At 34.2% G+C, this 18131-nt stretch overlaps 1 protein-coding gene across 1 annotated transcript in view; it reads right to left on the reverse strand.

Moving 5' to 3' along the window:
* Positions 1-18131, reverse strand: part of LOC111518186 (uncharacterized) — a 139714-nt gene that overhangs the window by 40308 nt on the left and 81275 nt on the right. Inside the window, exon 2 of the mRNA XM_023174548.2 lies at positions 4732-4867. Within this exon, the coding sequence (XP_023030316.2) occupies positions 4732-4867 (136 nt within the window). The remainder of the gene's footprint in view (positions 1-4731; positions 4868-18131) is intronic.

Raw genomic sequence — 18131 nt, forward strand, 5'->3', positions numbered from 1 at the left:
GTTGTAAATGAGAAAATGTATGGAATGAAATCCTGCATGCCAAGGCGAATGAATCCAGAAAATAGTTTTGTTGCAGTTGTCTTCGATCATAAAAACACAAATTACTTCAAGTATTCAGTAATACTTTCATACAAAAATATTTGTAAAATATAGAAATGAATAATTCAGACTAGAACAACATAAATTATGAAATCAGAGACGTTTCATTAAAAACGCCTCATTAACCAAAGCAGTGTTTTTGTAATGATCACTCCACTCAAAAATAATGGAAGGGAAATTATAGTTATTAAGAGACTTGTAAGATGATGCAACTAGTGTAACGATAGCATGGTATGACATAAACTATTATATTAAATGAACTGCCCCAGAGCTTTTGTTTCCTAGATAACCATTTGAGGCTAATGTATGCAGATTGTGGTGAATGAAATCTGGAATTCCCCAAGTGTTGTTGGTTTCCTGCGTGATCTATTTTATCCAACAAACTATCGGCATTTATAATAATTCTATCATGGAAATTGCGTAACAATCAGAACGAAAAAATATCTTCACAACAGAAAAATCTGTGGAATCATGGTATATGGAAAATATTTTTTTCTTGTCTGACATATATTTTACTGGTTTTTTTGACATGGATAACTAATGTTTGGTAAGTGCACCTGTTTGTTTCTCTTTTACATAATATGAGATTGTATAAACTTCATAAATTTTGCAATATGTATTGCCATATACTGTTCACTTATTAAATTATTTTATTATAGAGCGATGATGGATCGTCATAAAACCAAATTGTTCATCTACAAACATTTTTGATCCCTTTCCCAACCAATAGAAAAAAACCGCATTTGAGATTATTATTTTTATTAACCCCTGGCATCAAATCGGAGTTTATTTTGCCACAGATGGCTAAATCTTGGTGACACTCTAGTACTAGCCCTGAGATTATACGTTGCTGTTCAAGGCTAATAGGGCTTGTCTGCTGCCAGTGCAGATTGTTATGTTTTTGCCAGAAATTCCTTTCCTGGTTATTTCTTTTGTGGCGATTGAGATACCAGCCAGTTCTGTTTGGTCCAAGCTGGTATTTTTTCTGTTGTATATTTTTTCATTGAGAGTAGCTAAAAGGACTGTTATATTGGTAAAATATTATATAGTATCAGCCGGAAAAGTGATGACACATCTTGACGAGATACTTAATTGAGTTCGAATCAAAGTGAAGGTACAGAAACCGACAGAATGGCTTGAGGCATATTCTTGCGAAAAAAATTCAGTCTCAGTATTTGTATACTCTATATCAATCAGTATTTTTTCTCAAATATATTCTGGAGATGAAACACAAAAAATATTTGGCATTATTTGCAACAGAAATGAATACCCAGTTGCACGAGAAAACCAAAACTTCATTCGCAAATTCAAAATGAAGACAAAAACCACTATCTCAAAATAATTTCCAGTGTGAGGAAAAAAGTCTATTCATGCAGTGAAGGACTAATGATGAAGTACCCTTCGAGTCCCTTGCTGTCTGAAATTTTCATGGAAAACATAGAGTATGAAATCCATAATAATCAGTCAACTAACAGTTTCTTGTAATGGTACAGATACGTAGATGATATCGTAGTCTGTTTCACTGATACAGATAGGCAATTAGGCAAGTTCATTGAATATGTCTATTCCATCCACCTCTCAATAAAATTCATCACTAAGAGGAAGGTAAATAATTTAATAAATTACCTTGACTTAACCATTAGGAAAAATGAAAATAAATATGAGTTTCCAATTTTCCACGAACTATCTTTCACGGACATTATCATACATAATTCCTCCACACACCCTTACCAGCATAAAGTTGCTGCATTCAATAGTATGTTTCACAAACTATTGAATATTCCACTGTCTGAGAATAATTTCCAGAGAGAGCTGAATTTGATCAAATAAATCGCGGTCAACAACGGTATTAAGGTAGATATTAAAGACTCCATTCTTTCCAAAAAACCACAAAAGCAAGACATGGACCTGGTCTACCCAAATTCAAGATGCGATAACGTCAGTTATAGGACATTGTCATATTTGGGTGAAACAACCAATAATATCGCCTGTTTTTTGAAGAAAGAATTCGTAAACGTAGCTTACAGAACGAATAATAGTCTAAGTAAACTTATTAAAAACAATAAAGACAAAGCTTCGGTGTCGGATAGATCAAAGTATATAAGCTGACTTGTGGCTCTTTCCAAAACTGTATATTGGCCAAACAGGGAGAACATTTCCCAAAGAATTAAAGAGAATATACGTTGTTTGGTAAGTAGAAAGACCAATTCCACATTTGCAAACCACCTTTTAGCAGAAGGACATGAGTTCAATCATGAATACGACAGACACATTACATTTAGAAGAGAAGAGTTCGAAACTCAATCTTCTAGAATGTTTAGAAATCAATAGATTCAGGTAATTTGCTGAATGATCAATTAGAATTGAATAATTTCCCGTTACTAAATATTTTTTCAAATGTGGTAACTGGGACATAGGCTTAGGTAATTTAATTCATCACAAACTTAGGTAAAAATCAGGTAATTGAAATGTAGGTTCTTCTAATTGTGAATCTAAATTTATTAAGCATTGAATATGTAGAATATTGTTAGTAAAGACACAACACGTGTTTCGCCCATGGCGAAACACGTGTTGCGTTTTGAAAAATTGTTTAGTTAAAATCTCACAATAAAGTGTTTTTTTGAATACGTTAAAATGGAATTTTTTGAATCCAGAACTTCAATGATTTACAGTATGATCCAAACATACACACACACAACTTCCATAACATGAATGTAGATGCTCGTACGAAGTTCTAATGGATTGTATTTCTTGTGGCATATGTGGTTATTCAAATTCTGCATTAGTTTACATAATAAAAGTCAAAAAAACTGTTCGCCAGTCTGATTCGATTAGTGAGTACTTATTATACATCGTCGTACTGTGTGTTTGTTTGGAGCTCTACGAATCAAATTCATTCACACAGTCATCCAAAATAGGGCTATCACTGTGTTTCTCAGAATCATAACAATACTCATAAATATTTGTTGAAATACTGGTATGTGTATGATATATGAACACAAAGTGAAGATAATCAAAGAGCATTACGATTACTGAATATGAAAAATAATATTATTCTCAATCCGAATCATATTGCTTTCTCTGACTGTACCTTTCCGAACCTTAATCAAATCATAAATTCCAATGGAACCCATTTTTATGAAATTCATCTATTTATCATGTTTTATTATTTAATTCATAAATCAGGTTGTTTCGAAAGTTTAGTCCGTTTTAATGTCATGTGTTTCTGTAGCTCCGTATCTCTATAAATATTTATTCTACTATACTGATCGATAGAGTATTTTGTACTGCATACATTGATGCTGTATTTTTTCCCAATTTCAATTTTTATCATTAGTGGTCGACGTACAATAATCGAGAACGAGGATTTGAGGACCCTGGTAGAGACTGACTCATCACAAATGGTGCGTGGGATGGCAGAAAAACTGGGCGTCATCTCCAATGAGGTTTTTGATGATATAAAACGTATTGGGAAAGTCAAATAACTCGAAAAGTTGGTGCCCTACGATTTGAACAATCGACAGAAATTGTCATCTTTGGAAGTAAGTTCTTTGCTATTGCGAAATCAAACTGATATTTTTTGGATCGGGTCGTCATGTGTGATGAAAAGTAGATCCTCTATGACAACAAGAGATGATCAGAACAGTGGTTGGAAACCGATGAGACACCAAGGCACTTCCTAAAGATGGAAACCCAGTAAAAAAAGACCATGATTACTTCATTATTACTGAAAAATGTTCAAATCTAATATAGGAATGTGGGCTTCCGAGCTGGCGTCAATGTTTTGGTTAGTTTCCTTTTTTTAAGGACAAAACACAAGAACTACAGAAAAATCCTCAAATGTGCCAAGTCACTTGAATACTTCCCGTTAAAGTATCTACAGAAGGAAGACAAATCTTCAACTTTTCTTCGATGTTCCAGACTGTCAAGGTTGCAAGTGATGTTTGCGTCTCCAATCAGGCGGATTACTCTTTTCTGGATGGAATTCAGCAGCCTCAGGGTATGTTAGGGGGGCGGAGCTCCATACATGAGAACAATACTCCAAAGAAGATCTGATCTGAGCTTTTCAAAGCACCAAAAGTTAATGAGGTATGTACATTTTTCTGGTTTCGTTCCAAGCAGCCTTTGCAATTATGGATTCTTGTTCCTTTCCAATAAGTCGTTGATATACAAAAAAGATGGTTGGAGGCAATATGGATCCCAGGGGAACACCGACGTTGATGGTGAAAGTATTCCAGAGATATCCATCGACGGTAACGTGCAGAGAACGTTGTTCCAGGAAGCTGAAGAGACATACACAAAAATGATTCGACAAGCCATAGCATCGAAGTTTAGCCATCAAACTCTCATGCCACACATGGTAGAAGGCATTATTTTTTGTTTGGTTACAATCTCCACCGTGATGTTTTCAAAAAAACATTTATATCGAACATCAACTATATAAAAAGATAGTTAAATGGCATCGATTTGAGAAATTTCGCAACAGCGTACTTTTCGAAATATTTTAGAATTTTCAAGCGCGCGTTCTTTCAATATATATTTTTCGAAAGTAGATATTTGATTTGGTACAAAATAAAGTCAATGTCAACAATGTCGTAAACAGTTATCGAATGGATTATTTTTCATAAATACCTAAATAATGTGGTTTGGAGTGATGATATGCTGGTAGTATAATGAGTATTCCCATAGGTAGGTAGTACCTCTCTTAAAATATATTCTTCGATGAATTGCAGAGATCGCCCAGAAGCCACATAGTCGCAAAACACAACTGAAACAAAAAAATATTGATATAAATTCATATAAATCTAATATATAAAAATGGATATTTGTTGGTTGGTTGGTAAGTGATAAACTTCTACATCGCTCAACCGATCGTGATGAAACTTGACATGTATCAGTAATTTTCCATAGAGAAGGTTTTTAGGTTATCAATTTTTCTGTAACTCGCCACTAGATGGCGCTGTAGAACAATTTTTTGAAAGCAGTGTTCTATAATGCTGCGTACGCCTAAGTTCGTTGATTCTGAGTCTGTCAAAACATTGGAACAGCAGCGATACAGCAACATAGTACTAGTATTCATATAATATTCATATAAATATTCATATTATTGATATAGAAAAGCTGAAAAAAATCAATATGATGAGCAAGTCTCACCAATCTTCATGGTTTAAGACGTATCAAACAATGTATTCCATGAAATAAATCCTTCTTGGCTTTCTACTTATCTTCAAATAGAAAAAATTGAGAAACTTGTATAAGAGTTTATTTTAAACTAAATTGATAGTTAGCCTCTTCTGTGTGCATTGCGCCTTTATGAAAGTAGGATATCCATCCTTACTCATTCTCAGGCTTGTTTTTTAATGGCAATTGAGCCCAATAACGTATTTGGTTCACCCCAGCACTACTAATGAGAATACGGCAGTTCGAAATAGCGCTATCTGGTGTTGAGTTCCAAATGATTTGTTTTGGAGTTCAAGTTTCCGCTAATTACCTTGCAGTGTGAGCTACGCATATAGACATTATGCAATTTCTCATTCGACGGTCGATATCGATGACAACTTTTTCAACTTGCTAAGCAAGACAGAAACTCTTTTGAGCAGCTTTGGAAATTATTCTCTTCTCTAATGATCACCGCTTCGTTTATGGTGATGCTAGGATAAAATGATTTGGTGAATAGGCTAACGAGAGTAGGTTCAATGTGAGATGTTTAGTTTGTCCACTAGCTGTTCTCAGATTCGAACTTAGAATTCAGCTATGTCTAAAGACAAGTACTGTACTCGTCTTGATCTGTTCATGAATTGTATGTTTGGATAACTTTTTGTAGGTAGGTTAGGTGTTAGAAAGAATAAAAAAAGCCAAAATTCGTGCTTCATCAATCCTACCGATTCAAATACTTCTCTTGAAACGCTTGTGGTTGGACAACTTCCTTCATCAAATGGATATATCAGTTTGATTTGCTTAGATGGATATTGAAGGTGGTCTGAAGTTTTAACTTTAACCAAAATAACAACAAAAAAGATCCTCCAATTTTTGGAGGATGGACTTTTGATTTGAATTCTCTTCGGAAATAACAACGGATAGTTTGACTCTTCAGTCTTCAACGAGTTCTGAATGTCGTTGGGTGTGCAGTAGAAAAACTGCTACTTATCTCCTCTCTGAGAATGAAATTATTAAAAAAAGCATTGTGCAATGAAAGCAGAACTTGAATGTCATAAATCATAGATCTGCCTGCTATTTCCACATGATGAAATTATGCTACGCAAATGCGGTGAGATCACTATTCTCGTAATAAAGATATGGAATGTCTGTGAAATATAAAACATCACAGGGTGGAATACCGAAAGGTACAAAATGATGTCACTCTAATTCTTCGAATGTCACGTAATCATGCAATATTCAATTAGAGTTCACCCAAAGTTCGAATGCTATCTCACGATGATTTATTACCAAATGATTAGTAGACAAATATCAAGAACGATAACGTTTTCATATCAAATGTTATGCTATCCTCAGATCCAAAAATTTGACCTACTGACATCGATATATAAATAATCATCTCAAAAATATAAACATTGTATGATTAGCATGTAGTTCAAAGCGAACCTAGTTGATTTATAGAAGCTGTCAATCACATTTGAGTATATCGTAGATTTTGAAAGGTTGTCGCACTTTTCGAACTTTTACTTATTCTAACTTTCATAGCTGGTGTCTCTTATAGTACAATTCCATAATAGTAGGTACTAAATTCTCAGAAATAGTACTGCATTGAAACGAAAACATTGTTGTCAAGATTATGATTCTATATTTCAAAAGAGTGTAGAGTAATAAATCATGAAGTGTCATAAAATTTGCCTGAATTTCGTTGTCGTCCATGGTCGTAGGCAAATCTTAGGATTATTAAACTTAATAATTAAAGTAAATTAAAAATTACAGACATAGATAATAATAAAAGGCCATTTTTGGGAAGTAATTTGGTCTAAAACTAAGTACCTACATATATTTAGGTAAGTAAAATTTCTTAAAAAAAGATTAAGATTAATTTTAGTGGTTCTTGTAAACTTATTTAATATGCAATTTGGGTTCATATACTTGAGCATGATTTCTCAAAAAAGGGTTAACACTTAGTTCCGAGGTGCCATGTCATTATAATAATCCCTTTTTGACCCTGCCCACCAATCATGCAATACCTATTAAACCCAGGTAATTAAGAAAAAGGGTTTAAATATATTGTAATGGTATCTTAAACATTCGAGTTATAATAGTAATTGTTACTACACCAATTAAACGTACAGTGATATTGTGATATAGAAATAGTGAAAAAGTTATAAAATGGGGACATTTACTCCAAAGAAAAGAAGTGTAAAAAATTCTCCGCTATCTGTTTGCGAAAAAGTTATAATTTTAAATGTATATGATTGCATAAAACACGATCACCCTAGTTTGTCTGTACAAGAAAGTGTTGAGCGATGTGCCCGAATGACTGGAATTGGACAGTCCACGATTTTTAAATTATTGCGAGAAAGAAAGATATCAGGCCAGGTAAGTCCATGCAAGAGAAAATCAGGAAGACCAATAAAAATCTTAGATGAAGACACCAAATGTGACATTCGAAGAAAAGTTCATTCGTTTTATTTTAAAAAGGAAATACCCACTCTTGAAAAAATATTTATCGAGATAAGCCAAGATAACGATATTCCTTTGATATCCAGAAAACTTTTATGGAAAACTTTAAAAAGTATGAATTTTGCCTGGGAAAAGCACAATCGAAAGGCACTATTACTGGAAAGTGATGAAATTGTTTGCTGGAGACGAAAATATTTGACAACTATAAAGCAGTACCGCAGAGAGCAAAAGAAAATTTTTTATCTTGATGAGACGTGGATAAACGAAGGTTATATAGTCAAAAAAAATGTGGCAAGATAAAAATATAACAAGTTCTCGCCAAGCTTTCATAGAAGGCCTTTCGACGGGTATTAAAGTGCCTTCGGGAAAAGGGAAGAGGCTTATAATTGCTCACATTGGAAGCGAAGACGGATTTTTAAAAGAAGGTTTGTTAAGCTTTGAGTCGTGCCGGACGGGAGATTATCATGAGGACATGAATTCGGATGTCTTCGAAGACTACTTCGGGGAAATGTTAAAATTTCTTTCAGCTGATTCGGTCGTGGTTATGGATAATGCAAGCTACCATTCAAGGCGCTTAGAGAAGGTACCAACTTCAGCTTGGAGAAAGCAAGAAATTATTAACTGGCTGTCAAATAAAGGTATTCAGTTTGAGACGAATTCAGTAAAGAAGGAACTACTAGCCATAGTAAAACAACATAAATCTCGCTTCATGAAATATGCCGTAGAAGATGTAGCAGAAAAGTATAAAGTAACTGTGCTGCGCCTACCGCCATATCATTGCGAATTAAATCCTATAGAACTTATATGGGCACAAGTTAAAGGATATGTTGCAAGGCACAATACCACATTTAAAATGAAAGATGTCAAGGTATTGTTTGATCAAGCCATTATGGAAATCACATCAGAAAACTGGCAAAAAGCAATCCAGCATGTTTTAAAAGAGGAAGATAAAATGTGGGAACTGGACAACTTGGTCGATCAGGTGGTTGACCCTATAATTATAACACCAGGGGATGATGACAGTTCTTCGGATGAAGACTATACTGATGTAGAATAATTTAATTGAATTGTAAATATACTGTAGCGGGATAAGCAATCTGGACAGAGACCAGTGTATCAGTGACAGTGACACTTTTGCTTAGGTTAGGGTTTAGAATTAAGGGTAGTCTGAATAATTATTTTCTCGGAAGGTTCTCGAAAATTGTACCTAGTAATCTCTAGAACATTCAATTAGGGTATAAATAGAGTGTTGTTAAACTTTAAGGGAAGTTCACAGTTTTAGTATTGTTCAAGTGTCAAATTGTAATAACGTATCCAGTAAAGTTCTTGTCGTTTTTGTGAATAAATTGATTTAAAGTCCCCACAAGTGTTTCAATACGTAAAGTTCGTTCGTGTGTGTTTGTGAGTATTTCCCGATTTCGGTTCGTATATATTTTATTGTTACATTTTATATTTTTTTAATAACACTGTTCTGCTGTATTAAATTTTTATTTCCTTTAATTTAATTATTATGAATGTATATTCTTTTGGCAATTATCCCACTAGCGCGCCTCTGGCTCAGTATTTATCCGTCGATAACAATGGACAAATCCCTTAAAACAGGGTGATACCTACCTGCTCTTTATGAAACGACATAATTTTGCAATGCGGACTAGGGAAGTGACAGAATTTATTGACGGATCACCCTGTAGCGCTTTTGAATACTTAATGAGATTTTATTACTCTACACTCTTTTGAAATAGACTATATATATTTCATCATTTTTCCACATCTGTACGCCACTGTAAGAGGCAAATCAAGGCAAAAAATCAGTCCTTTCTGAAAATTTAGTACCTACCATGAGATCCGGCTTTTAAATAACGAGACTGCATTCCTGGAGGAGAAGGGAAAAAACGAGTAGTGCGTTAGGTATACGAACATATTTTTTTCTTGTGCATCAATCACAAATTTCTGGACTGAGCGCTGAAAATTGTTGCAAGAGGCCTATAGGGACAATTTCCTATCTCGTGCGCGTGTTTTTAAGTGGTATAAACGCTTCAGTGAGGGCCAGAAGAGCAATGAAGATGACCAGCGCCCAAGTCGCCCTGTCACTGTTTCAACTCCGGAAACAGTGACCAAAATCAACCATATTGTGCGTACAGATCGATGCTCTAAATGCCGACAAAGAAACGGTTAGAAAAAATTTACACGAGGAATTACACACAGGCAAAAGTCTGTGCGGAGTTGGTGCCAAAAAATCTGACTCCTGACCAAAAGCTTTTGCGTCAACAGGTTTGCTCAGATTTTCTTGGAAGGTTAGAAGAAGATCCCGGACTGATGAGAAACATTATCAGGTACTTGCGACGAAACGTGGATTTGAATGTTGAAACAAAGCAGCAATCGATGCATTGGAAAACGCCTGAATCGCCCAGAATCAAAAAAGCAAGGATGTCCAAATGAAAATTCAAGGCAATTTTGATCCTTTTTTCGACATTAACGGTATCGTGATAACTGAATGGGTTCCAGAGGGTCAGACTGTCAACCAGTCTGCGAGAACGAGTTCGTAAGAAACGGCCCGAGCTGTGGAGGAACTCGTGTATTTCGCACGCTCCTGCTCACAACACGCGCCGTACTCGCCAGATTTGGCACCATGCAACTTTTTTTGTTTCAGAAGATAAAATCTGCTTTGAAAGGGAACCGATTTGAGTCGATGGAAGCGGTAAAGCAAAAAAACAGCAGAACTCCTAAAGGCCTTTACCAAAGGAAACTTCCAGCGCTGCTTCGATGCTATCGATAAAACGTATGGAAAGGTGTGTGACGAGGGAAGGGAAGTATATTGACCGGGAGCATTCGAATGTGGAATAATTTATATCATAAAACTCTTTTTCGTAACCAGCCTCGTTATTTAATAGCCGGACCTCGTATTTTGGAATTATAGTTATCAGTATTTTGTAGGTTTAGTTTTCCTTATCATCTTTTCCGAATACATAAACGTTATTTTGAAAATCATAACTTTGTATTGGATTTTTGTAACTGTTGACATGATAATTTTATTTGATAATATTTGGTAATTTGTATTCATCAATTCATTTATCAATTTATTCATTTTCACCCTAATTCACACTGGAATTGTTTTTTTTTTCTCTGACAAAAACTTCACCCGAAGTCAAAACTCATAATAATATCCTGAGATCTTCAGTGTCGCAAGAATAGTAGAAGTATGTTTACAGTGTTCCGTGTTTGTGTATGGTCAAACATGTACTGGTGAGACTTCAAGAACTTCCAGAATATAGAGATCAGAACAAAAAAACAATGTGTACATTGAAATGTACTCGGATGTGGATAACTATTATAGTTATTGAATTAGCAGCATGTCTAGGAACTACATAGCTCTCATGTTTCTGTATAATTTGTGATACCACTCCACACCAATATTGCACAAATTTCAGTGATCAGTGTTACCCAAAGGCATTATTTTGAAACTGAATGTTCAATTTTCATGGACGCAATCGATATTAAAATACAGTGATATACTGATTTTAATTTCATTCACAATATTCATGTTAGAGATTGTAAATCATGGTAACCCAGTATGTGTATGATATCCTTGATTACAGATAACAATAGGTAGAGAATTGTCACTTTCATACAGGCCTTTAATATAATGAGAATCTAATAATGGCTTCAGTGCAGAATGGTGACATATCAACTAAAAACCATAACCATGAATTCATTCGTCAACCTGAACATAATTGCCACCGTTTTGGCCATTTTATTACCATCAGCATACAATTTTAAATGCTCCACTTTTGCATTTGGCTCATAAATATCAAGGTGTTCAATTAATTATTCAGTTCCAACTTTTTGAACGTGCAAAGTACATACATATATTCAAATTCTGAATACGGGATCTTTCTCAATGCTACCACAATGTCATATACTCAACAAAAATCAAGTTTCTCTACGAGAACATGGATGTGAATAGATCCTTGCTTGATGTTCTGTTTCACTGATCATCAATCCGACTTCAATGTTTCATAATATTTAGTACTTTCAGGTGAATATGGTGACATCTCCCAGAACGAAGACTGCATTTTAAGATTCCATCCACGAGTATCAAAGAAAAACGAGGCTTCCTAAGGCGGTCTGTTGCTAAGTCAAGCTTCAACATCAATCGCCAAACAAGATAGGTCCTCTTTCTTTCAATGCAGCTTCCACTGCAAAATATAGAGAGCAGAACCAAAAGACAACAAAACATTCGTGATCCAACATCAGGCAGTGCTGTTTCGACTCGTCATAGGTATCATCAATGGTGCTAGGCTGAACCACGAATGTATTGCTGAACTCAAGTGCCCTTAAAGGACCCAAATGACTCTACAAACAACAACACAAATTCAACAACCACCAATACAAAAATCACCGATTCAACATCCACCGACATATTTATGATGTTAGAGCTTCTCACAAAACAACAAATACACTGAGAGCCATACCCGCATATACAAAATCTGACTACATAAGTTACCTCGTGAAATAAAAGTTATATTGGTGAAACTTCCAAATCATGTATGTATGTATATATATATATATATATATATATATATATATATATATATATATATATATATATATATATATATATATATATACAAATATGAAAGTTATTGAGTGTCTTGATATTGAAACAGAAGTTAATATCGGATTAATATCGGACATAGCACTCATGAAAGTGGCAAACCATAGACACGTGTTTCGGGCTTTTGGCCCATATATATATATATATATATATATATATATATATATATATATGTATATATATATATATATATCTCAAATAACCGGCAACTATTTCACTCTAATATAATTGATCAATCACAATAATGATTTGATGTACACTCCTAATAAAGTTTTCATTTAATGGGTTATATCGACTCTTTTTCCTGAGGTAAGCGTATTGTATTTCATAACAATGAATTTAATGACAAATCTATACAACTTACGCGACCTTTCATTATTCGCGTGTACTTTATGACTTGTTTACTTCCTTACCCAGCTAATTTATGGCGTTTACATTTCAACAATTGAAAGTGACATGACTAGACAACGACCGTCAAATAACCGTGAAAATTTGAAATACGTCGTGTTACTGACACTAACTAGATTCTGCAATGTTCTCGACATTATATGTATATTGAGAATATATAGTGTCACCATAAAGTAATGCAAAAAAAATTTGAAAACACTGATATAATCCTTGTTCCCGGAAAGAAATAGCTATTTTTGCATTTAGAGTTTCTCGACAAACCTCCAATATTTTTCGAAACTTATCAGTAAAAATGTGAATATAAATTATTTGCTCAACCTATACAAGGCGTTCCAATGAAAACTTGACCCCCCCTGTGATTCAGAAACGGTTCTAGGAGGACTAATTCTGAAATTTTGAAATCATACCCGAAACTTCACCCTCCTGCGATCAGCAACTACCCTCCTATTTTTTCAATGGCATGAGGGGTCCAGTGATACATCATTCGAAAGGTATTTTGTCCCTCTATTACTTCTGTTAAGTTTTTTCGAAATTGTTTCATTTGTTATTGGGAAATTGAATGTTGAACGTTTTATTTAAGAAAAAACAGAAAATTCGCTGTCGCTCATTTTATTGAGGAAATCAAGAAAAGTTATATTAATGGGGACACAATCAATGGATGAAGTGTTCAAAATGACCTCCACCTAGTTCCATACAATAATACAGTCTACTTTCAAAAGCGTTCCGTACATTATTCAAGATGTCCGGAGTCAGCAATGAGCATTCACGAACAATTTTCTGTCGCAGGTCTTCTAGATTTGTAGGCTTCAGGTGTTCCCACAGAAAAAAAGTCCATCGGTATGAGATCAGGTGATCTAGCTGGCCACTCTACTGGACCTCTTCAGCCGATCCAACGCATTGGAAAACGTTCGTCCAAAAACTGTCTCACCCGAACCTCAAAATGTAGAGGTGCACCATCCTGCTGGAATGTTATTTCATTTTCTACTGAATTATCATCATTTTTTAAAATTTGTTTAATCATAGGATATAGGTACACAGTCTTGTAATATATTTAGATATGTGTCTCCATTGAGGTTACCTTCAATAAAGAATAGTACAACAATATGATTATCAAGAATACTGGCCCAGACACTCAATTTTTGTGGAGTTTGTGGATGTATTTCCATCACTAAATGGGGATTCACATCGCTCCAGTAAATACAATAATGTCTATTCACTTCACCATTCAAAATGAAAGAATTATCGTCTGAAAAACATGTATAATAGGTTTGGGTTAATTATTGGTCAATTTCTCGATGAACATCTCACATAACTGAAGTCGACGATCAGTATCATCTTCGTTTAATTCCTGACTAGCCTTATTCTGAAAGGATGGAATTTGTAGGCTTTCAAATAGATTATCGATTATCCATTTGTAATCTCCTAAAACTGCAACTTGAACGCCGTCATTTCTGACAGGACGGGATAATTCATGTTATGGTCTAGATGATTCGTATTATAAATTGTTGCATCCGCTTTAGCACATTCATTATTACGATAACAGGTTGCAACAATTTCTATTCGTTTTCCAATAGAATAAACTATGTTGGAACACAGTGAACAAGGATGACTGAATAATAATTCGTGAAGAAATTACAGTGGCCCACTATCTACTTTTTGTTCTGCGACAAGTAGATTCAACAAAAACTACCAGTGCAGAGAAAACTAACAGTGTCGTCCACTTCAAAACGTTTACTACTAATTAAATAAATGTTTACAAATCTAGAAGACCTGCAACAGAGAATTGTTTGGGAATGCCGATTTCTGACTCTGGACATCTTCAGTAATAATAAGGAACGTACTAGACTGGAACTAGATGGAGGTCATTTTGAACACTTTATCCGTTGACTGTGTCCGTTGATATTTTTTTTGGTTGAATTCGCTCAATAAATTGAGCGACAGCGAATTTACTGTTTTTTAACGATTCTGCAACTTTACATGACTGATGGACTGAGAATAGCCATGATGCCTAGATGATTCCTAGGTGGTTCGGGAAGTTATTAACATTGCCTACCCAGGACACGAGGCTTATGACCCATGTAGTCGATGCCGATGACATCACGAAAAAAAAAGATATTTTGACTATATTATCAAATAGTAGTTTAGATCGAAGGGACAAGAAGCTTCTTTGCAACCCGTAGAATGAACGGTTCCAAAGTCGAGTCAATTGAAAAACCAAAACGATAATACAATCGTTGACGGAAATATTCATTAGTTGAGATAAATGGGATTTTCAGGTGAACCGTCAAGTTTCGCCATCGTTTTTGTTTGTTTGAATAAAACTATCGTTAAACCAACGTAGAAGTAATACGACTTTCGTAACCTTGACTGTATTTACATATTTGCTGAAACGTTCGTTTTCCATAAACGTATATCACTCAGTTCCAGTTCGGCGTCTGCTCTAGAATATATGCCAAGACTGGAGTAAGCGTTTTTTTCTGTATAAACAGGAAGATGAAGATGGAATTTGCACTAATGTACTGAATAAATAGTAGGTTTTATGGTGCATCAGTTCATCCAATGAACATGTCGTCGCCAGTCTGGCATTTCAAAACAAACACAGCTCACAGAAACAGTTTCATATTAATGAATCGAATAGGTTTTTGTATGAAAGTGATTAATTATAAAATTATTGCAAAGCGCTTTCGACTTTCGTCATCATCAGTGCTTTCTTGTCAAGCAACAGTACATGGCACATTTGTAATATTTGATAATTCCTGTTACCTGACAAGTGAGCACTGATGATGACTAAAGTCGAAAGCGCTTTACAATTATTTTATAATAATACACTTTCATACAAAAACCTCTTCGATTCATTCATTCAATAAGTGTATTCAGCTTTCCAAATCTATTTAGTTTTATATTAGTTATTGAAGCAGGAATGTAAATTTGAGAATTGTGAAACTATGTTTTTGGAGTACAAACTGAATACGGAAAAGTGGTTTTCGTGTAATTCAATGTTCATGTGAATTTTTCAGGAGAGCTTTTTCTTCCAGAATGTTTTAGAGAGGAACTTCTATGCGTGATCTACACATGTCTGTGAAGAGTTCATTTTGAATTCCTGTCAGTTTCCTTCCTTCGGAAAATTCCCACATTTTTCATGAAGATGGAGAGGTAGAAAGCCAAAATGCTTTTTTTCCAGAAACTATATACCCTTTCAATCTACATACAGTGTGTGAAAGCGAAATGGAATAAATTCATTATTTCGGTTACTGTACATATTGAAAAAAACCCGAAACACGTTAAATGTAAATTATAATTTGACATTCTTCAAAAATGCCACCCCTACCTTCAACCTCCTTCGAATGACAGGTACAAACCCCAGTTTTTCAAATGGGAAGTATAGGTTTGTATTATATCGTTTGAAATATCTCTTCATTTTCTATTCAAAAATGTTATCGCTTTCAAGTTTATTGCAACAATTAAGATAAAATAAATTAAAATCATACGGTTACTGAAATACACTCAAAACTAAAATGTAATGCAAAACGTAATGAAATGTAGAATACGAAAAATAACGAACGTCTTAGCAACATCTTATTCCCAAATAAAATTGTCTTTTAACAATTTTTAAAATATCAGGCGTGACCGACCTAATCGCAAGCGTTATTCGTTCTTTTGAGTCAATCAAATCTGGAGGTTTAGTTTTATATACAGTGTTCTTTACATATCTCTATAAAAATAACTCAAATGATGAAAGATCAGGTGATCGCGCTGGCCATTTAATCGATCCTCGCCTCTCTATCCACCGATTGAAAAATGTTGTATCGAGGTATTGCCGGACTTGGTAATGTGGTGTTGCTCCATCCTGCTGAAACCACATCGTATTCACTCTAACTCGAGGGTTTCCTGGATCAGGATATAAATTTGCTGAACTTGGAATGATATTATTTTAAAGTAGTTTCAAATAATTATCACCATTCAAGTTGCCCTCAATGAAAAAGGGACCAATGATATGGTTTTCTACAATACCTTCCCAAACATTAACCTTTTGAAGGTATTGCGTGTGTTCTTCTCTCATCCAGTGAGGATTTTTCGTTGACCAGATGCGGCAATTTTACCGATTAGCACGAGCCTTAAGAGATCAGAAAACTTAACGTCTTCCAATTGTATGATTTTGTAATCCAACATGTCTATCATTTGTAAAACTGTTATTTTATGCATTTCCTTCAATCTAACCAATACTGACAACTAATGTCACTTGTGACAATAAGTTGACAAGTCGTTTTAAACTAACGTTGCCCCGAAAATCATTTACAGTTTTTTAAAGGATACCATCTAAAAATAACGTATCACAACATGAAATGAGTTTTGAGTATATTGTAATAAGTTTTGAGAGTATTTTATCGAATTTCGGTAACCACATTTGATTCATTTTATTTTAATTGTTGCAATAAATTCGAGAGCGATAACATTTTTGAAAAAAAATTGAAAAGACCTTTCAAATGATATATCACAAGCCTATACTTCCTATTTAAAAATTGGGGGTTGTTCCTGTCATTCGACGGGGGTTGAAGGTAGGGGTAGCATTTTTCCGTTGAACTATGGCAAATTATAATTTGAATTTGACGTATTTCGGAATTTCGTTAAAATATGTTCTGTAACCAAAATAATGAATTTATTCCATTTGGCTTTTACACACTGTATGTTTGCCTATAAATAATCATTACCAAATGCTTCCAAAGATAGAATTGAGGAACAACTTGACCATAAAGAAATCTAACAAATTGTTACGGTCACCTGTTTTAGTTACAGAGAAATGGTGAAATATATGAGAAACTGGAAAACATATACCCCAAAGAAGTACAGAGTGTACATCTTCATTTATAATTACATTAGAGTCTTTAATGACATCGAATATATCGTTACGATTGTGATGGAAAAAGCATTAAATTCACTATTGGAACTTTCAAAATATCACCATGTATATAATAAATTTTCAATGGTGTGTCAAACCTGGAGTTGATCTTCCATTCATTTGAATATTGAATACAATAAATAGTAAAGAACTGCTACCTTCTCTGATCTTATTGAAAAATGAATGTTTCTATGGACTGCAATACAAGATGAAATATACAAAGACATGAAGCTAACTTTAACAAAAAAATCAATTGTTATCAGTTGATTGAAAAGACACCTCCGTTCATCAAAAATAATTGTTTAGCTTTATTGTTTTCACGATAAACAATGGCAGTTATTAACATAGGATATGAATTTTTCACATAATTTGTTTATTAAATTGTTTTAAATAAATAGAGAAATTCAATATTATTGAAAAATTTTTTTTGCTATTTTGTTGTCTGGAGATAATTATGATTCTAAAAAAAATTTTTTTTATTCATTCTAA

The sequence above is a fragment of the Leptinotarsa decemlineata genome, unplaced genomic scaffold (assembly GCF_025532065.1).
Source record: "Leptinotarsa decemlineata unplaced genomic scaffold, Ldec_3_MD MMD2_tig00026336_RagTag_RagTag, whole genome shotgun sequence".
Classification (NCBI taxonomy): Eukaryota; Metazoa; Arthropoda; class Insecta; order Coleoptera; family Chrysomelidae; genus Leptinotarsa; species Leptinotarsa decemlineata.